Source organism: Manis pentadactyla, chromosome 5 (genome assembly GCF_030020395.1).
Source record: "Manis pentadactyla isolate mManPen7 chromosome 5, mManPen7.hap1, whole genome shotgun sequence".
NCBI lineage: Eukaryota > Metazoa > Chordata > Mammalia > Pholidota > Manidae > Manis > Manis pentadactyla.
This window is the reverse complement of record NC_080023.1, coordinates 66,694,037-66,715,987: the sequence shown is the minus strand read 5'-3', so window position 1 is coordinate 66,715,987 and position 21,951 is coordinate 66,694,037. Positions and strand designations below refer to the sequence as shown.

At 35.6% G+C, this 21,951-nt stretch overlaps 1 protein-coding gene across 3 annotated transcripts in view; it reads right to left on the bottom strand.

The window, feature by feature from the left end:
• CFAP299 (cilia and flagella associated protein 299) overlaps nucleotides 1–21,951 on the bottom strand; it is a 601,382-nt gene that overhangs the window by 97,268 nt on the left and 482,163 nt on the right. For all 3 annotated transcript variants that reach the window (XM_036906433.2, XM_036906432.2, XM_057502367.1), the window contains exon 4: nucleotides 8,636–8,778. In XM_036906433.2, coding sequence (XP_036762328.2) covers nucleotides 8,636–8,778 — 143 coding nt within the window. The remainder of the gene's footprint in view (nucleotides 1–8,635; nucleotides 8,779–21,951) is intronic.

Here is a 21,951-nt window from a genome sequence, read left to right as displayed (position 1 = left end):
AATGTAAAAGGCAACTGACCTTATCTCTTCAAAAAAGTCAATGTCATGAACAAGAAAAAAATATCTTGTTGGCAAGTGGTGGATGGGGAGTGAGGGAGCAGCTGCCTAAGAGTAAAAGATGGTCAGAAGATGTAAGCAATGCAATTTTTGTACATTCGTTGAATGATGGTTCACAAACCCAGGGAGAAAACACAGTTTGGAACAATTACGGAAATCTGAATGTGAGCTGCATATTAGATGAGAATAGGAATTAATTATTAACTTTCTTATGTATGATAGTGGTGATGTTATATGGGAAAATGTTCTTATTCCTAGGAAATGCATGGTGAAATACTTAGGTGTGAAATCTGTAGGCTACTTTATAATGGTACAAATGCATTACAGCACTATACTAAAAAGAGTTGAAGCAAATTTGGAGAAATGTTAACAATTGTGTAGTCTAGGTGTGAGTACATTGGTGTTTACTGTACTGTTCTTTGAACTCTTTCAAAACTTTTATAATAAAAAGTTGGAAGAGTTGCACAATTTGAATGTACTTAATTCCACTGAACAGTACAGTTAAAAATGGTTAAAATGGTAAATTCTGTGTTATGTATATTTTATAAAAATTTTTTTAATGTCAGAAAAAATCTTTTGCAAAGAATAATCCTGTTGTAACCACAGTAAGTGTTGTCAATAAACCAGAGGCTGTCTCAGATCCATAATTATTCACTTAAGGTTTACCCAGAGACATAGTCTTTGGGAAAGCACATCCCTGATAATTGAAGAAACTAGCTGATGATTATTCTGGAATTCTGACATTTTTTAAAGCAATGAACCAAACAGGGCTGAGATAAAATTCTGCCATAGAATAATGTGAAAGGATGTTTCAGTAGGAATTCAGTAGGAATGGTTACTTCTATTATGTTTGAGTTTTATAGACAGGCAGGAAGAGGTCCATCTGAATACAGCTTTTGGAACCTCTCTTCTCCATCCCTGAGTTTTCCATAAGAGATAGTACTTCATGTTTGCGTGGGATAAAGAAACTAAAATGAGTTAAGCACTGGAAGACTAAATTTATTTGTAAGAGAATTCCAAGTAAATATTACAAAAATTATGTGAACCACAGTTCAGAGGATATGAATAGATTCTAAAAGTATCCTGGGACATAACTGAGGTTCAGTGAGTCAGGGCCAATTTTTCCTTAAAGAGTTGTAGGCTGAAGCCACAATTAAAGGCCACTTTTAGTTCTGTCCAGAGCTCTTCCACACACAAAGCTGTGGGACACTGTAATTCTTACTCACAGTGACTGAAAATAAAAGCCTGGTTAAGTACAAAGAGCTGTTTTTTGCCAAGCTCAATGTAAAACGGAAGTGGCAAGGGTGGGTACAGGATGGCTGAAATTCCCTAGTCTTAACTGTGGATAGCAGGACTGCTTAAAGTTCTGAAAAGCAATCCCAAATTAGGTCTCGTCAAGTCAGATATACATCTGCAGTGAACTGACAATGACTAGGATATGGATGTAAGACCAAAGGGGAAAATGATATCTTTTCATGACAAAGTTTTAAAGTAGAATCATGTATTGATTTTTAAAAAAACATGGCATTTGGGGCCCCACATATCTCTATTTGGTCCTGAATTTCTAGCTGTGAGTGCAAATGTATTTGTGTGTAACTCTGGTTAAGCCAGTTAACATGTCTGTGATGCACCTTCTTTGATAATAAAATGTGAAAAATATCCCTAGCCCATATGGCTGTTACCCAGTAAATGAAATGATGAATATAAATTTTTAGCACAATTCCCTGTGCACAGTTAAGTGCTCACTTAATTTTTATCAGCCTCATAATCATCTCAGACTGACTCAGTCCATCCTGAGCCCAGTGGCTGAAATTAAACCTACCCAGAGTGGGTGAGCAAAGGTCATGACTGGGTTAATGGCAAATAGGACTCCTAAAATCCAAGACAGTAATTTAGACCAGAATTCACAAACGTAAATGTAGAAGAATCCTATAGGTACTATATGTGAGTAACTCAAGGATGATGGTGTGGATGCCAGTATGTGTGAGTGTTCAAATCTATGTTAATCCGATAAGAAGGCACTCCATCTTAGGGCAGTTATTTAATACTAGATCATGGTTGGGATGAAAGAACAGAGGCTCAGTGTGGGAAGACCTTATTAGTTTTAAAGAGAAACTGAAAACCCAAGATACTTTATGTGACATTTTCTGTATCTAAAACACTGACCGATTTTTTTAATACATTGTGCAGGACAAATAAAATATGTCTGCAGTCAGATACTATAAAATGGTGATCTCTGGTCTGCGGCTTCTTACATCATGACTATCTAAGATCAGTATTGATCCTAAAGACTGGGATGGGATTGAACCTTTGTGTTGGGGAGAAGTAGACCAGAAGAGTCTGTCCAAGCTGTCATTCATATATATATGTATAAAATGTGAGCCATAGATGTAAGCCATACATGTTATTCTGAATTTTCTAATAGCCACACTAAAAAAAGCAAAAAGAAATAGATGAAAATAATGTTAATAATATATCTCGTTTAAGCCAACATGGACAACATACTATTATTTTAACATGTAATTAATGTGAATTTGCTAATAAGATAGTTTATATTTTTTGTGATGTCTTTAAATTAGATGTCTATTTTATGCTTACAGCACATCTTAATTCAGGGTTAGTCACATTTATAGTGCTCAATAGCCATAGGTGGCTAGCGGCTACCCTACTGGACAGCACCAGTCTAGAGTATGCTTCTCAAACCTAAATACATGTATTGAAATTTGGGGAATCATGTTAAAATGTCAATTCTGATTTGTTGGTTGGGATACAGCCTGAAATGCTTCACTTCTTATAGGGTTTCAGGTGGTGTCACTGCTACTGGACCATGGACCACACTTTGAATATCAAGGAGGTAGATGACTGTGGCAAGTCTCTCAATCCTAGCATTCTTTTTCCATCCAAAGCATTCCCTCCTTTTTCAAATTCAGCAAATAATCTCCTGAAGAGACTAAACTGATATTCTAATAGCTGATCACCATATTTACATCTGGAACATTAATGAACTTTAAAAAGAGGCAAAATTTTATACTCCACTTGCAGAAGCACTGACTCATTTATTACTGACTCATTTATTCCTTTTTTATTTTAACTTGAGAACCTGCCAATTGTTACCAAATGCTTTTATCAGAATGCTCTTAAGCACAAGATAAGCAAAACTTTATAATTTTAACTTCAGAGGTTTGGCACATTACACATTTTAATATAACAGACAATGTTATTGTGAGGGAAATTTATAATAATACCTCTCAAAAGCTTTAGTCAAGGGGCATTCCTCGGTCAAGGTATGAATAATTCGTGGACTTTCCAAAGAGAAACACACAGAACTTTTTCATTTCCTCTTAACAATTCTTTTGAGGATGGGTAGAGCTGTAGAGTTGGACCTTAGATCTTTGTTCTACAATACATAGATATGGAAATTTAAGCAGCTAAAGGTAGGCAGAATCTAGCTCAAGGATTCTACACAGTGCAATTATCCTCAGGATACAAAAGCTTTCAACCCCATAATAGTGTTCTGGAGGTGAGCAGTGAATCATAATTCATAAGAACTTGTTCTCAGTCATAACTGTTTCACTTGTGAACTTCTGCAAGTAGTTTACTCTATGTTTTCCTCTCTCAGATGGTAAGAATAATGCTTATCAAACCTATTTCATGAAGTTATTGCAGGGAAGGATAAAAGAACTTGGTAAACTGTCACATGCTATTCACTTACGTTATTCACAAGTGCACTGAGGGGAAGGTTTTGAATCTTAAACACATAATCAAGATGGAGTCAACTGACAAGATGATCAAGTTCTCAGGAGTTTTCTTCTGCTACATTTTATAATAGTTGCAGCTGTCTACTGACATATTTTCTACAGTAAAAATGTAAAACGGGATTCTAATTACAGAACTAATTTTTCTTCCTATGTAGAATAAAATAGTGTGCCAAAAGTTAAGTAAATAGAAAGAAACATTATGAAATCTCTGATCTTGAAGTCTTTGCCTTAGTCCTGACTCTAAGTATGCAACTACATGTACAAGATATTTTCCCCTTAGTAACAACTGTTCAAGTTATTTATTGGCATGAAACCTATTGAGTGAAAAATCTAAAGTTTGATTCTGATAGATGCCTTAAATTAAATTCATGTGGTAACAATCAGTAGGATCACTGGACTAGAGGTAATTTTTGTTTAAATAGTCAGAAATTATCTGGCACTGAGGAGAAAAAAAAACTCAAATGATAAAACTTTAATTAAGAAAATTATAAAGTATTATCAAAAGACATTGAAGAAGTCATAAGCAAATGTAAATAAATAAAGGAAGACTAATATCATAAAGCTGTCAATTAATTGTCCAATGGTCATAACTTGAAAGAAATTGCCAACAAAATTACAATTTTTTGTGTATGTGAACTTCACAAGTCAATTCTAGAATTTATATGGAAAAGTAAATGGCAAGCATAGCCTAGGTACTCCTGAAGAAAGAAAATAAGGTGAATAAATTGCCTTTTTTTCTATCAAGAATTATTATGAAAATATAACAAATGAGAAAGATTTTATTATTTAAAGGAGAGACCAATAAAACAAAAGAGTGAACCCAGAAACAACCCAACATATACAGAACTTAACTTATGACACGAATTATTAGTCACATGTAAAAACAATAATAAAAAGTGGGCCCTTACCTAACCACTATATGTTATTAAATCTGTGTAGGTTAAAGATATAAAATAGATAGCAAAATTACAGTACTCTTTAGGACAATATCCTTATGGCCTCTAGAATGATAAGGCTTTGTTAAAACACAGATATAAATGTTAGAGGAAAAGATTAATAAAATGTGTTAATCTGACTATTAAAACTTTTGACTTCTGACCATCAAAAGTCAATGTAAAGGAAATTAAAGTATTATACACTGGAAGATGATATTTTTTAAAACATAAAGAGGCAAAGCACTAAACAATATCCAAAAAAGAAAAAGAAAAAGAACTCCTACAAGCTACAAGAACAAGAACAAAGAACCAATAGAAAAAAATTATCTTGATAGATAATTCACAGAAAGGAAATATGAACAACCATTAAATGTCAACCTGATTAGTAATCATGCAAATGAAAATTAAAACCACAGTGAGAGATCATTTATCTCACCAGAGTGGAAAAAAAAGTTTGTTAGCATCTGTGTTAGTGAGGATGAGGGCTAACTAGACCACTTGTGCAGTACTTCTGGGGGACAAAAATTGATACAACCACTTTGGAAACAATTTGGCATTATCTGTATACTCCTTTGTGCTTTTGGCTTTGCATTTCCTCATACATTTAGTAAAATAATATTTGTTTTTGTCTTTCTGCATGAATTGAATTCTATTTCAGGGTGACCAAATAAGTGATGAGGAAACGTTACTCTCAATGGAAGAATTCTAGCTAAAATAGAAGAATGAATGATAGAATTAGAAAATAACCATTTTACAACCCTCAGTAAAAATATTTAGGTAGTCTTCATTATTGTATGCTAAAACCACAGTGTGAAACTTGATGAAGAAACTATGTAATGGAGTGATCAGACTGATACCACCTGAACCCACTGATAAAGCTCACAAAGCTTTATATATTAAAAATTCTCATTTAAAAGAAAAACTGAATTTCATCAAACTACTTGACAGGCAATAGGAGACCAGAAGCAGGGCGTAACAAAGAGCAGAATGACGGTGATCAGTCACTTGTGGAATATGAGACATTTCTTGGGACAAATGACCTGTTTTCTCCAACAAATCAGTAGCATGAAAGATAAAAAGGAGGGGGGCTATTTTAATGCAAAAGAGTTACAAAAGATGGAATAAGAAAACACAATATTGTTTGGATTTTGATTTGTCAAACCGATGGGAAACGATAACTAAGACAATCAATGAAACATGAATGAGAACTAACCAGGTATTAGATGACATTAAGGTATTATTTTGTTAGTTGTCATAATTTCATGATGTTTTCTTTTAAAATGTTATCAGAGTCATACTGAAGCGTTGTCAGGTGAAATGACATATATTTGCTGTAATAAAAACAAGGCTGTGAAGGTATTAAAATCTAATATTTTTAGTAACTCATTAGTTACAGGGATGGTGACGGAGGGGAGGAGGTCTAGGAGAACATCTGGATTTTGCCTTGGGTTGTAAGGGTGGTGCCACTTGTTAAGATAGAGGACATAGAAGCAATAGTAGCCTTCTGGGCTTAAAATGAATTTTGAAAATAAATTTCAGCACTAATGGAAAACCAAGAAGTTTCTCTGAAGTGCGCAGTAGATTTGAGTCTGAAATGAAGAAGAGAGATCTATGCTAGGGTTGTACAAATTGCGCAGCAGAATGTATATGGTAAGAAAAGAAGTCTAAGGGTGAACTCGGGTGAATACCAACATGTATGAAATAAACAAGGGGAGAGTTCAGTGAGGGATTCTGAGAATAAAAGTTAGAGTATTTGAATAGCTTTGAGAAGAAAGGATTAATCACCATGATGATTAATCAACAATAATTAAGTAATATAGAGAAGTTAAGTAAGATGAGAACGGAAAATAATCCATAGGATTTTGAAATGAGTGGCCAGTGGTGATTTTAGCAGGAGTCATTTCATTTGAATAATTATGGTAGAGAACTAATTACAATGGGTTAGTGCCTATATGAGAAGTAAGAATTGGAGACATTTAGAGGAGCTTAGCTGGAAACAGAGATAAGGAGTATAAAGACAATTTCTTTTCTTTAATATCAAAATGACTTCAGCATGTTTAGAGGCAAGATAAAGGTGCCAGTCAAGAGGGTCAGTTTGAGACTCTTTTCAGAAAGAGGGAACATCAGATATAGTATAGCTTCAGTGGAAAGAATGGCAGAAAGCATAAAAAACAAGTTGAATCAATTAGCTTTAAACAGGACAAGGAGTTCTTCTGTGAATCTGGGAAAATGTGCTAAGAGTAGACACATGTATTAAGGAATATTTTACTTAGTAGGAATGAATTACTGTTTTTTTTTTTTCAAGAAAAAAACCTGTTTCTATAAAGTAGAGGGTGCAGTCACCTGAGGTCAGACCTACTTTATTTCAGAAATGTCACCAGAAAAGCTTCAGTTACTCTTAGGGCACATACTCCCTCATGGTTCTGATGAAACTGTAAGCCTTGCTGTGTTGGGGGGAACATGGACAAATCTGCAGCCTACTGGCCCTCTGAGAGGCAGGCTGCTGGACAAAATAGCATGGTGGTGTTCCAGGAGTGAGGAATAGACATGTTCAGAATGGAGATGCTGGGCCTCGGGGCTGATGGCTTCCATAACGGAATGGTGACTGGAAATCATCAGAAGGACACTCTGAGGGGGACACTGGTTAATGAGGAAGTCAATCTTGGTTGACAGACAGATAGCTCAGTTGGTAGTTTTTATGTTTAGACCCAAAACTCTCCTTGAAATGTGAGGCAAATCATATATTTAGAGAAGTCAGGGTCAGCAGCTGAGAACAAAGATTTTCAGAGAGTGGCATAGCTTTAGAATATTTTTGGGGAGGAGGGTGAAACTAACTATTGAGAAAAAACAATAAATGGTGGCTGGGGCCACAAAGGGCTCAACTGAGTTTGGAGAACTTGACTTATTAATAGCAGCCATCAGTAACTTAGTGAACTTTCCTAAAGTCTCCGTCAGCAGTACCCGGCGTCCAGCTACAGGTACAGTGAAGAGGATGTCCATACTTTCTTAGGCTAGCAGGATAGATACAACTAAATCACAAAAAGACATGGGGAGTGAGGATTATTATAGGAGAGGGGCTAAATGACATGCCTACATCTTGGCTAGGTAGGAAAAGAGTAGGTCCATTAAGTGGTGATGGGTTAGGAAGTTAATAGCAGTAAGTTAATAGCAATAAGAACAGATAGAAGATGGCAGGGATGTCAGAGAGGGAGAGTGTTGTTACAAGTGTCAAATAATGATCAGAGACAGCAGCCATGAGTTAAAGCAGAATGGGTTCTATGGAAAGTGGGAGAACAAAAAAATTCAGTTTGAGAGCTACTCAGAAGGTGGTAGAAAGACTGATCTGTGCAACAGTATAGAGTAGATCCTATGTGATGGGATGAGGTCTCCAGAGGACAGGGTAGGGGTCAACAGTAAAAAGAATGATGGGTGAGAAGGAATCCCAGAATAGACCAGTGATGACAGTAAATGAGACTGAGCTGGTCAGAGGCCTGTACTTTGGTTGGGGGCCAAAGAAAAGTGGGAGGAGAATGTGTTAGACTGCTCTTGAGGATTCTAGGCAGACCAAGTGCAAGTCCCAAGTGATGTAAAGCCTTATGAGATTAACAATTTTAGGCTCTACTTAACCTTTAAAAGGAATGTCACTTAGAATTTACTTATCTCATCTCTGAGAAGTTCTCTTCCTTAGCCAGTTAATGGGAAAAATGCATCTGTGTTCATTCCCCATTTTAAATTTTATTTATTTTTTATTCAAACCACTCTTACATTCCTACTACATGCACACTAGCTCTCTAAGCACAGTGTAGAACATAAAATGAGAATCCTTTATTCCTGCCTCTGTGGAACTTGTTCTCTAATTGAAGGTGTGAAAAGTGTGTAACTTACCTCATATCTGTGTGTCTTGGCAGAAGTCGTCTTTTTCCACTAAAGTAGACTTCAAAATCTTCCATCTTTAGCCTGTGGGCATAGTCAATGTATCCTGACACCTCCTGCCCATGAGAATTTCTGTCACGAATAAAGATCACAGACTGGTGGCACAGAAAAAGAGAGAATGGAAAGAGTGAATGAATAAAAGTTATTTGCATTAATTACATATAATGATAAAAGCTACAGTTTTCGTGTGCTAGGAGGTTTACATTCATTATCTCATTTAATTATCTGAAAAGTGTATAATGGCTACATAGCACCATTATCCTCATTTTATAAATGTAGGAGCTGAGAGCACTGTGAGTTCGCAAAGCCTCCCCACGGATGTGCGGCTGGAGAGGGGGCACCCACATGTACACCCAGGATGGCTTCCCATGAGGCCCATGCTCTAACCACTGCACAGTGGACACACAGACCTGGATCCAAATGCTCACCCTGCTACCTACTTTGTGACACTGTTAAGTTAGTTATCCTTTTTAATATTCAGTTTCTTCTGTTATAAAATGGGCATAACACCTACCTCTCAGGGTTACTTTGTGAATTAAATAGCACTATTTTTGTGAAGCATTTAATGCCTGGCACGTCATAGTAAACACTCAGTAAATATTATCTATCACTTAAAAATTTTTTTTGTATTTTATTTGTCTTTCCATATTTTTACTTCCTTCTTGCCTTCTGTTTCATTGATCACTATTTCTCATTTTATTTTTTCTTTTAACATCTTAAAGGTCAAATACACTGTTTCCTATTTGTTGATGGTGGTCCTAGATTTATTCATGCATATTCATCAAATTCTAAATTCTAAAATTAATGAATACAGCTACTCTCTTTCTAAAAAAACCCAAGGACACAGTTTAATGTTGATTATTCCTTCCAAACATAACATAACATTATTTTTTAAATGTTATATTGTTCTTTTTTACTGATCGCATTAATATTATTTTATACAGTCAATATTTGTTTATATTTACCTATAGATTTACTATTTTCTTTATCATTCTCTTATCTCTGACCTTCTAGCTAAAATCATTTTCTTTTGCCAGAAGTATGTCCCCCAGAACTTCTTTGAGCAAGGTCTACTGCTAGCCAAGTCTTTCATTCCCTTGGTCTGTAAATTTATACTATTACTGTTGTTATTGTATTTATAGTATGTTAAGAGATTTATCAGTTCCTTAGGGATAAGCAAATGGAATAATCATATCAGAATTCCATTGTGAGGTGTGTATAATTATGTTTAGGTTGTGTACATGGTTTGATTCCTTTGTTCAGCATTCTCAGTTAAAACTTTGGATGTATTTAGAACTTAAAATTTAAACCATCTTTTCAGGTGTTATTATATACAGGATGGGTCCAATTGACAAAGTCATGATTCTGGCATCTAGAACAGGCAGAACAGGTTAAGAGAGCCCTTCAAAGATTAGGTTTATTCATCCTGTGATACATTTTAGTAAATGGAAGCTTATTGGAGCCTTCTTGTTTCGATAAGGAATTGGAAAATGTTATAAATAGTTGCAAGTTTCTCTTAAAATACTCCTTTTTCATTTTTTAATAGAACAATGAGATACAGTTTACATAACATAAAGTTCACCTTAAAGTCTTAAGTGTTCAATTCAATGATTTTTAGTAAATTTGCAGAGCTGTGTAACACAAGCCAGTTTTAGAATATTTTCATCACCGCAAACAGATCTCTTGTGTGCATTTGAAGTCATCCCTGTTCCTACTCTCAGCCCCAGGCAACCACTACTCTATTTTCTGTCTCTCTATATTGGTCTTTTCTGGATTTTTCATATAAATGAAATCATACAATATATGCATGCTATTTTTCATTTCTAATAACATTTTTTAATCACAGTTAATTTCCCAAAAGACAAGTGAAAACTATATATTTTTATATACTTAGGGCTCTTTAAATGATGATGTTATGTTCCTAAAAGGCAAACTTCCAAAATGCTCATTGTCTGTAAATAAGATGCTTTAATCCTTTTTAGAACAAGTCAAAATATAACCAACACAAGTATTTCAGTTGAAATAAAATATTCATTTGAAGTCACTAGTATTGGTCTGCACATGAGTATTTGCAACCTAAGAACACTGGATTTTTTTAGTAAGACACACCCATACACACACACACACACAATATTGATAACCATCAAGATACAAGGATTCCTGATATTGAAGTAGAGGCTCAGACACCAAGCAACGTGTGGAATCTGAGGTTTTACTGAGATGGTCTGTGACCTCAAGTGCGAGCCAATTTTAATTGAAAAGACTTATGGAATGCTTAGTTAGGTCTTATTACTTCTCATGTGTTGGGAAAAGATGAATTGAAGTACAATTTAGACCATTAATATATCATTTGGATCTTTGGCTGCTTGTCTTTTCCCAGAAGTGGATTAAAATACAAACTCGTAAACTTGTTATGAGTTGAGTACATATGTTGCCTGATTTTTCTTGCCAAACACTAATGAGGAGACATAAACCTGATACATTGAAATGGGACTTTTTGTACAGTGAAGCCAAAATCACTTTTAAAAAAAGAGCACAGTAAGCAGTCCGTCACTGCATTAAAACTGAAACAGCCATTTCAGGGTATGAGAGCTGTTGAACAAGCTGTCTTGGGCCGCCCCTCTGAGACTGTCAGTGTGTTGCCTGATGGAGGCAAATGAAGAAAGAATTTTTATCTCCTAGAATTTTAAAACTCTGGAATGCTCTTATGAATCATTAGTTTTAGGGAATCTTTTTATCGTTTCAGAAGAGCAACGATTTTGCAAACGGAGTCTAACTTCTGCCAAGCTATTTTTTTCTAACATTTCAAAAAGTCTGTCATTTAAATTTTCTCCGAAATAGTTTATTTTCTGAAATATCCTATGCTGGTAATTATTTTTCAATTCTATACCCTCTTACTCAATTGCAATTAGACACATTTCTTTTCACTATACACACAATTCTTAGATTTATGTTTAAGACAGTTCTTTGTCCTTCCTGTTAGAGGCTTACGCCCAGAGCTAGCACACTGTTACTTCCACATCCTGTGGCCAAAGCAGATGACAGGCCAGCCCAGATTCCACAGGTGCGGAGAGTGACTTCTCTTGATGGGAGGAGCTGCAAAGTGTCATATTGCAAAGGGGCAGAGATAAAGGACAAATGGAGAACAGAGGACATTTTTGCATCCTATAATTATTTACCATAAAGAAAGAGTTTTGTATGTAGCTGGTTTGCTCATATTGCAACAGTTGGAGATTCAATTTCTGAGGAGAATCACTGACTTTATTTTTTCTCTTAAAGTTTATAAAACACATCTATATTGGAAAAGGCATTTTGTATTACCCATGAGGTTAAAATAATTTAGAAATATCTGGTCTTACTACTAGTATCCAAAATGTTCTGCAAATTTTAGCAAATGAAAATAATATTGTAAACTCTAAATATTAGAAAGAAAAGAAAATCATATTTGTTTATAAGCTGACAATTTATTTAGAAAATCCAAGATGGCTAACTGAAAATTTTGTAAGCTCAGTAAGCTGATATCATATAAAATAGTTACTAAAAAATCATAGCTTGGTTTTACAATAGCAAAAATGTATTAGCTATTGCAATGCAATCTTTATTTGCATTATGCTTTTTAAAAAACATAACATTCTTCTAAACATTTTTTATAAAAAACACTTTTCTAAAATAATATAAAAGTCAACACAGAGGCTACATTGCTGGAGGGAAGTTATTATAAAATAAATGTATTGAAATCCTAAGCAAAATACCAATGGGGTATTTTTGATTATTTAAAATTTTACCTTGAAGAATAAATGATTAACACTATCTAAGATAATTTAGAAAAGGAGGAATAAACAGCAGAACATGCAGTATTAGATATACAGTTACAATGATTAAAACTAACACTATTGCTATTGTGATAGATGAATACTGGAAAGTAATAACTTCAGAACCCGCCCCCTCCTCCACACACACAAATGTGTGTGCATATAGTATACATAGTTTTCTATAGAGTGATATTCTCTATTTTCTGCTATGAGTATCTACTCTTTTTCTAGCTACATGATCCCAAAATCTTGTCTTCACACATACCATTCTCTAAACTCCAGCTCTTATCTTTCTAGCTCACATACTCTGGAAGACCCAATTAACAACCCTTTAAGATCTTTGGAGCTGCTAATCCACTAACCACCACATTTCACTGTTTATTGCCCTCCACATATTTATTTTACCCTTTATCCAGCTTAGATTCCAAGATGTAACAGCATCATTGTTTGTTTGCATACCCCTTCAGATTCCTCGCACACATCTTTCTGTTTCATTCATTGGAAAAATTCCAACATTGTTGCAAACCAACTTTCTTTTTATACTGTTTTTGCAAAGCAACAGCTGAATCTGGCTAGAGAAAAAGAAAACTATGATAACTGGTTCCACAAATATTTATGACCATAAACTCAACTGGACCCATAATCCTTGCATAATAATTATCTATGATATGATGTTGTCTATGATATGATCTTCCTGTCTTCCACAGTCCCAAATGTTTTCATATCTTCTCTCTTCAGACTTTCAACAATATATTTTTTCATACTCAATGATTTTCTCTCTAAAAATAGAAGCAATTGAATTGGTACCACATCATTTTCCTCCCAGCAAATCTATCTATGCATCTTCATGTAGATCTACGTTCTTCCTTCTATCCTACTGTAAGAGCTAGGATATCCTGGTGGCCTCTTTTGTGCACTGAGCCACACTTCCACTCTTGTATCATTGATTTTTTACTTTCTGTAATATCATTATTATTGACATATAAACATGCTGTAGCATCTACTATTTGGAAAAGAAACAGCTAGTTACAGTCCCAGGTTTCAGCTTCTCTTTACAGTTCTTGTGGTCTTTTTAGCCATTACAGTCTTTTTCCTGGAGTACTCAGCTAAATACCTTTGTCTCTCACATCCACCATTTCATCTTGTCAAATCCAACGGTCAATTCTCATTTTTTATTTTACTTGAACTCCCTGCAGCATTCAACAAAATTATTCACTTTCCTCTTTCCTGAAATATATTTTTTTCCCAATCTGGTTTCAGTGAAATCTCATATTCCCAAGATTTCCTTCAGCTTCACCTGTCTTTCCTTTACTGATTCCTTCTTTTCTTTCTGATCTCTAAGTTTGGAGTTTCCAAGGCTCAATTCTCATCTTTCCTCTGTCTACATTCACCTACCCGTTGATCTTACCCAGTTCCATGGCTTTAAGTATCAGTTATTATTCTTTCACGAACTCCAGGCTCATGGATAATTATTCTCAAAATCTTTATCTCCAGCCTTGAAGTCTTCCCTGAATTTCACCATTGTATGTATTACTGTCCACTACATAACTGTAATTTGATGTAATCCAGGCATTTTGGTGTGCAAAATCATACAATCATTCTATAAATTCACTTTTAACTATACTTCCTACAAAAGCAAATAGCTTCACCATCAAAATATAGAAGCCATTGTATTAACTTTGATTTCTCTTTTACTTCCCATATTTAATCAGTCACCAAGTTCCCCTGATTTTATGTTTAAGATATATCTCAAACCAGGCCTTTGTTTTCTATGACCATCGCCAACATTGCAACCTCATTATTTCTCAAATAACTGCTTTCCTTGACACCATTTATTCTTTACTCCAGCTATCTTCAAAAATCTCCCAGGATTTCCTCTCTAAAACAAAAATATGAATATGTTTCTCTTTGTCTTCTTACCTATAACTTGGAGTCTGAAGCACAAATGCTCTAGTATTGTAGATTGACCATAATATGATGCCAAACTACCATTCCAGGAACCCTCATCTTCCCACATAATAAATTTCATGAAAGATATTTATAGTTAATTTCATATTTATTATTTATTTGTACTCACTAATGCATTCATGTATTCTCTAAGCTTCAAATACTACCCCAAAGCTTACCGAAGAATACAGTTCTTCTTCTCAATTCCTCCCTAATCCTGATACCTGTTTCTCACAACCTCATTCAACTCTTCCAGCTGTTTGTAAGTAATATATTAATACTGATATTTATATTTTTGTACTTTTTCCTGCTTCCTAATGTAGAAGACTATTTATGTCTTTTATATGTCTCTCTTTTCCTCTTAAACCATTCACTTTTCCTCCTCCTGTATTCCCAATAGAGCAATATCATAATTTTAGGTTAAGTGATTATGCAGTGTTTACAATTTTAGTACCATTTAAACATTAGCCACAGCTGAGCCATAGAATCAGAGAGGCCAAAGTATTTATTCCCCCAGCTATGATTATATTTTTCTTTCTTCAGCAACTTTTTATTTTCAGGAAGTTAATTGCCTTGGCTCCCTCCCCCTCCTATCTCCCCAGCTAGTTTTCTATGTACCTATTGCTAATCCACTCCAAAATTTCCAAAACCATACCATACATATTCTCAATGCTTTCATAATCTGTCAGTTTTTCTTTCTTATGGACACATACCTTTAAGAGTTCACTGTCTTCTTTTACCTGTACTCTATTCTTTGTAAGCTTCTGCTAGAATTAATCAACATTTTGGGAAATTCTTCTCGCAATTATCTTGAGGATGTCTTGTTTCTCCTATGAATTCCCACAACAGTTTTAAAGTATTTCTATTTTTCATCTACTAGTTTATTTTGTAGTTTTTGAGATTCTTGCAGGCTGGAGATATTTCTTTTTCTAAACTGGTCTGCTTAGTACCTCTTCTAGTTCCTAGCTTATGACAGGTGTGTAATCAACATGGTTTTGGAATTGAGGATATTATACAAAGTTCAACAATATAATCTGCCAGGGTGCTATTTATTTAATCATGCTTCACCGAAAGGGTCACAATGCAATAGAATAATAGCAGTGCTAAAAGCTATTTAGCTTTTATTTGAATGGGTGTTTATTATGTGCCAAGATTCTCTCTTGTTTAATCCTAACAGAAGTTCCATAATGTAGGTACCTCTATTAGTCCTAATTTATTGATAAGAAAGCTGAAGCAGGTGAAGGTGCTGGGGCCTATGCTCATATAGTTAATGCATCAGTCAGAATTCCAACAGAAAACAATGGCAACATTTGTTTATTTACACAGAGAGCAATGGATCGTGTGCAGGGTCACTACAAGAGATTCTGCATAAAGCCAGAGGTAGTAATAGTGTGACTATACCTTCACTGACACCAGCCTCTCCTTCATCCCTCAAAGTGGGAGAGTTTATCAGAACCTAAAAAAAGAAGAGAGATATATAGATTGAGAGCTTCCTGGAGAAGAGCAGAGACTTGATGTCAAGGGACATAAAAACTGTGGAAAACCTGGCAAAAGGTAGGCCAAGGGAATAAACAACTTCTTGTTGGAGCCTCATAGTGACTAAATCTAACTGGGACCAGAACCCTGATACCATATGTAATCCTATAAAAGCAGACTTCTAGGGTAGAAAGTAAGGCAGAGAAGAATGGAAGAAGATCTGGAGCAGCAAAACAAAGATACTAGGAATGGTTAGTGATAATGCTGGGATTTGTACCCAAACATCTGGCTATGAAGCCTATGCTACGCTCATCGGGTGGCAGGTAGGAAGGGAGGTTCTGTTTTAAGTTCAGATTCCGAAAACAAATCGATTCTTATGAAAAACATATTTTTATTTCTTTTCACCATCAACATTGATGGGACATTCATAATGCAGGGAGAATATAGTTGCTTAGGAGAATAAGAGATTATCTTGGAACCTAACAGAAAAATGACTGCAAGATTGCGTAGGCATTTTCATGAGCAGGTGGACAGGCACATGTGTTTGAAGAATGTTTTGGTCTGGATCAAAGGGCTTCAGGCTATAAGCTAAGATTAAAAAATCAGAAATAAGGCTGAAAGAATGTGGTCATCACAGTGGGATAACAGTGCCCTGAGACATACAACAGAGGATATTTCCAAGCTAGAATAGAGTTTCATCAATCAACGAAACTAATTGCAGTTTAAAATTACTTCCGTAGTAAGGAGAAACTATAAATTGATATTGGAACCCACTATATAGATAGATTTAAATTCAATGAGTATGAATATATAGTAAATTATTTATTGTTTTTATTATAGATTGGATTCTGTCAACTTCAAAAAATCCTTTCACTCAGAAAAAATTATGAATTAAAAACTCATCTATATCTTTTAATATAGGCTTCTGAATATAGTAAACAATACTGTGCTTTAGAGGAGCTCATTTAAATATACTTAATCGAAGCTCAGTGTGTACCAGTGCTGTCCTAGGTCCTGGAGATTCAATATTGAATAAAATAAGACCCTGACATCATGGAGTTCATAGTCTAATGAAGAAGACAGCAACTTCTTCCAGAAATCTGGAACAAATTTTGTTTCCTTTACCATCTGGGTATTTTCTCTTATGCTTTGAAACTCCTCTTGGAGGATTTTGTGGACCAATCCTTTCTCCCCCATGCAGAGTTCCCATAGAACCCTTTTCTTAGTTCTCTATGAACTGTCACACAGTATCTTGACTACTTTGTTGCCCTGTTAGACGGTGAGCTTCCTGTGATCAGGGATGCTATCATTATCTTGGTTCCTCCACACTTAAGTCCCATTCCCAGCATGAAGAAGACACACAGAAATGTTTGTTGATTAAATGCATAAATGAACAAAAGAAAAAAATGAATAAATATGTCTTCTCACCTCTCACATGTTTATTTATCTCAAAATGGACAGGAGCCATCTGCACACTTGATGGTGAGAATAAGAGTCATAATTTATTGATAATTCTCTATGTAATAGGGACTTTACTTGCATTTCTTCTAAGTAAGAAAAGCATTTCTATTTCATTTTCATTAGTCACATAAGAAAAACATTAAATATTTTTCCCCCAGATCCTCAGCTAGTTAGTGGCTAAGTTGGAACTTAACGTTTACTAATTCCAGTCTTTGCCCCCTGCAGTACACCATCTTCATTCCAGAAAGCATGGAAGAATGCCTCAAATTAGTTGTGATTTGTTGCTATGATAATAAGCATCTCTAGGAAGATGTCCTGAGGCTTATGTATAAATAAGGAACATAGTGGGGTTACAAAAACTCCACGGCTGTGCTTCCCCTTTTATACAAGATTGTGCGTGGTCTAAAGGAATGACTCAAATTCTTATTTTATCTTCCCTGCTTAACTACTGAGGGCAGGTGGAGAAGAGTCTTCAACTTGGGTTCAGAGTGACTTTTTTTCCCTTAACCTATAGATAAAATATTAAATGTCTCACTTTAGTTGTTGGAATATACTTTTAAAATCCTGTAATCTAATTAGGGTGAAAATCAAAGGAAAGAACTATTTTTCCATGGCCTTCAATAGGCCTTTAAAATGTTTAGGTTTAGGAAAAAGACCTTTAAAATGATATCAACATATCTGAATTTACAAATAACATGTGGTTGTTTAGGAATGGGGGAGGTGCAATGGGAGAACTTTGATGTTCTTGAGAGATATCAGTGTATTACTTGTTTATTCAAGTTAATCCACATTTTATAAGAGAACTCTCAAATTAAAAATGATGGGACATGCTAAATTCATCTTTGTCACAGCTTGTCAATATTTATATGAACACAAAGCAGTATGTTTATTTCAATATTAATTACCACAAGGTATTGAACAAATCATGATTTACCTAAAAACACCATTCAGAATTCATATACATCATGGCTACTTTACAACAAAATACAATTTTAAGTTTTATGAATAAAGATGGACAATCAAAATTGACATATATTTATTATATATGTACAAAACATAATACATTTAAAATATATTTTTAACTAACTGTTGTCAATACCTATTGGAATGTATAAACTGGAGGACAGAGACTTAATCCTGTTAATTAGGAATACCTGTTTGAACAGTGTATGACACATACAAGGCACTTAAATATTTGATATATGAATAAATGAATGGCTTATTGAGTTAAGGAAAATAAGCACGATAGAAATCCATGCTGATTACTATATTTTCTTGCTTAAGTTGTTGGGGGGTATAATAAGGGGCACAAAAAATGTGAACAAGAGTGAAAAAGAATAAATGTGGCTATGAGGAAAGGCACACTAATGCACAAATAAAGAATGTAAAGAAAAAGCAAGTGTACTTTGGAATTGTTTAAAGGGCACAGGAAAGACTCAAAAGATATAGAGAGGTCTTTGTGTTTTCTGGACCAGGTATCTCCAAGTGATATTTGCCTGGAAGTGAGTCCCTTCTAGTGGAAAATCTAGGGCCTACCAAATGGCTTTATAAGTGTCCCACCTCTCCTTCCCCCACCCAAAAAGAGAGGTGATGATGCCCTACTCAGAAGTCAGTCAGCAAATGGACAAAGCAAGACCATGCAGTATTATCTGGAAGGTGAAATACAGAATGCCTACATGGAGAGTCAGAGGGCTTATGTGAAAGATAACTGATATAAAGGGAACAAAGTCCTACTAAACATTGTTATTCAGTGTTGAATAAATTTCAGAAATATGGAAAGAGGAGTAGGTTAACACCAGCCTACTATTAAAAGAAGATTTCAGGCCACTCATTCATTCTCACATTTAATGAGTATTTATTGTGAGTCCATGAGCAAGTCACTGTTCTAGACACTGATGATAAATGGTGAATAAGGTAAGATCCCTGCTTTCAACAGATTGCTTTCAGTGGAAAAGGAAGAATCATAAATATGTAAACAAATTGTTGCAGGTAAAGACATTGTGCTGTGCGAACAATAAAATTGATATTAATTGGAAAGGGCCCAGCTACTTTAGATAGAGAGGTTGAATCAGGTCTCTCTGAGAAACATTCCAGGCAGAGGGAATAGCAAGTGCAATGGCTCTCATTCAGGAACTGGCATGGCTTGTCCAAGAAACGGAAAGAAGATCGATGTGGCTAGATCATTGTGAGAACACTGAAGTGGGTGGGGAAGAGAAGATATGAGATTAATTTGGGATCAGGTAGGAGCCAATTCTATAGCCAAGGGGGCTCTAAGTATGATTTCCAATTTTTAAGTGCAATCGGAAGTTACTAAATAGTTTTATGCAACAGAATACTATGGTCAGAGTTTTAACTTAAAGGCATCATTAGAGAATTTGAAAAATCTCCTGGAGAAGACAGTGTGGGGCTTGAGCAGAGGGTGCTATGATAAGAATGGAGATTAGAATAGAAGAGATGACTGAGCCATATAAATCAGATGGAAACTTTGCCCTAACCCCTCAGGACTGGAGGACTCCCGCAACCTGTATGAGCACAATAGACTTAAGTTCTATTTATTCATGGTTTAGGCAGTATGTTGGCATTTAACCTACATTATGGTTAAAGGAATGGTAATAAGAGTGGATTTAGCAAGAATACCCCAGACTCTCAAATCTTATCCACTACCTGCTCGTGCAAATCTTTGTTGGCAATACCTGGTGTCATAGTCTAAGGTCTTAGATTGAACCATATGAAGGCACAACTTGCTTGTGTGCCCAAGGTAACCCTCGGTCTAAGATTATATATAGCTGGCTGAAAGGCCTCCTCTTCTCACATCCCATTTAAGCTCATACCCAAGCTTTGGCTATTGTTATTAAAAATCTAATATCTACTGAGTGATCAAACTGGGTCATGCACTTTGTGCTAAACGCTTTACATGCATTACTTCAACTACACTCATAATGAACTCACAAGCACACTTACACCACTGTTTTACTGATTATAAAACTGTGACTTAAGAGAAGTAATTTTTCAAAGTTATAGCTACGTGACAGAGCTGTAATTAGAAGCCAAATTTGCCTGATTCCTGAACCTACTTTCTTCCCTGTTACGCTCTACTGCCAATCCACCATCCTGATAATGAGGCAAGGCCAGAGGTATCAGCCAGTGAAATGGAAAAGGAAAGAAGTGCCAACTCTTCCCCAATGTCTAGGATAGAACTGGTAAACAACTTGGCCAAGTTCACGCATGTAGTAGGTGGTGGAGCCAAGGTTAGAATTCAGTAAATCACCCACGGACATTGTCTGACAACACGCTTCAGCCTCTTCTCACCTGTAAGCTATTTGTTGTTTCTGTCTAGAGTAAGATCCAGCAAAGGCCTCATGCTCTTCCGCCCCCAGCAGTCATGTCGTGCTCATACCACCTCCAAGAAGAAGTGATGAATCAGGTCCCAGGATACGGGTCTAGCGGATGTGCCAGGGGCATGCATTCTCTTTCCTTGCTCACAGGAAAGAGAGGCTGGGGTGAATAGATTAGGCTAGTTTCTTCCTGGCCTTAGAAAGGAATTCTGGCTTGTTTTCTTGCCAAGACATTCTTATTAGACTGGTAAACAAGATTTAGAAGAGGGTTGGGTGAAAAGGAAACAAGAAAGACGTTCAATCTACTTCAAATGTCTTAGGTTACTTAGGACAAAATGTAGTACTAACCAAAAGCATTCTTCATGTGGTTAAGCTTAGCTCATTATAGGTCTACTTTGGGATTTGGGACAAAAGCCTCATTTAAAAGAGGGTGCCATTTGCCCTGGCTATTTTCTTAGGGTGTTATTGGGAAGGTTGTTGTCACACATATTTAAGTTACCAAAGGATCAAATATAACTTTTTGGACTGAGATCAAAATATAGTCATAATACTACCTTAGATATAACTTACATTACCTAGTATGAATTTTAAAATTTTTCAATTACTTACTTGGTTTCTCAAAATCTTATTACAGAACCCTATTGTGATAGAAATGACAGCCTGTGTAGGCTTGTCTACTTATCTGGGCTGCACAGTACAGTCAGTGATTGTGTTGGAATATCAGATTGGGGGGTTGCAAAATGATATTTGCATAGGGACCTGTGTATGTTCACTTTGAGGACAAGGAATTTTCAAGAATAGTCTCTAGTGGTTGTTATTTCCTCTTAGATACAAGGAATTTGTGACCTTTATAGCCAGTGATACCACAAAATTGAGGCTAACTGGATAGCTAGGCTTCAATTAAGATGTTTACCTAAGCCAAAGATGATGCACTGATTCCTATGCATGTGCAAGAGTGAAATGAGCACTGGTCAGCAGCTCAATTATTTAACATATATTTATAAAGTGTTTATTGTTACTGAGTGCTAGGCATATGAGTGAGTAAAATACCATCCTTGTTCCTCAGTGTTCCTACATTTGAATGTATAATTACATACTTATCCTTCTTGGAAACATCCAGTTGTCATGAGTAGCACTTTGGTTTGGTGGGAAGAGCCCGAACTGTGCAGGAGTGAAAACATCAGAGTCTACTCCCAGTTCTGCCACCAGCCAGCTACATGACCAGAGGGAAACAACT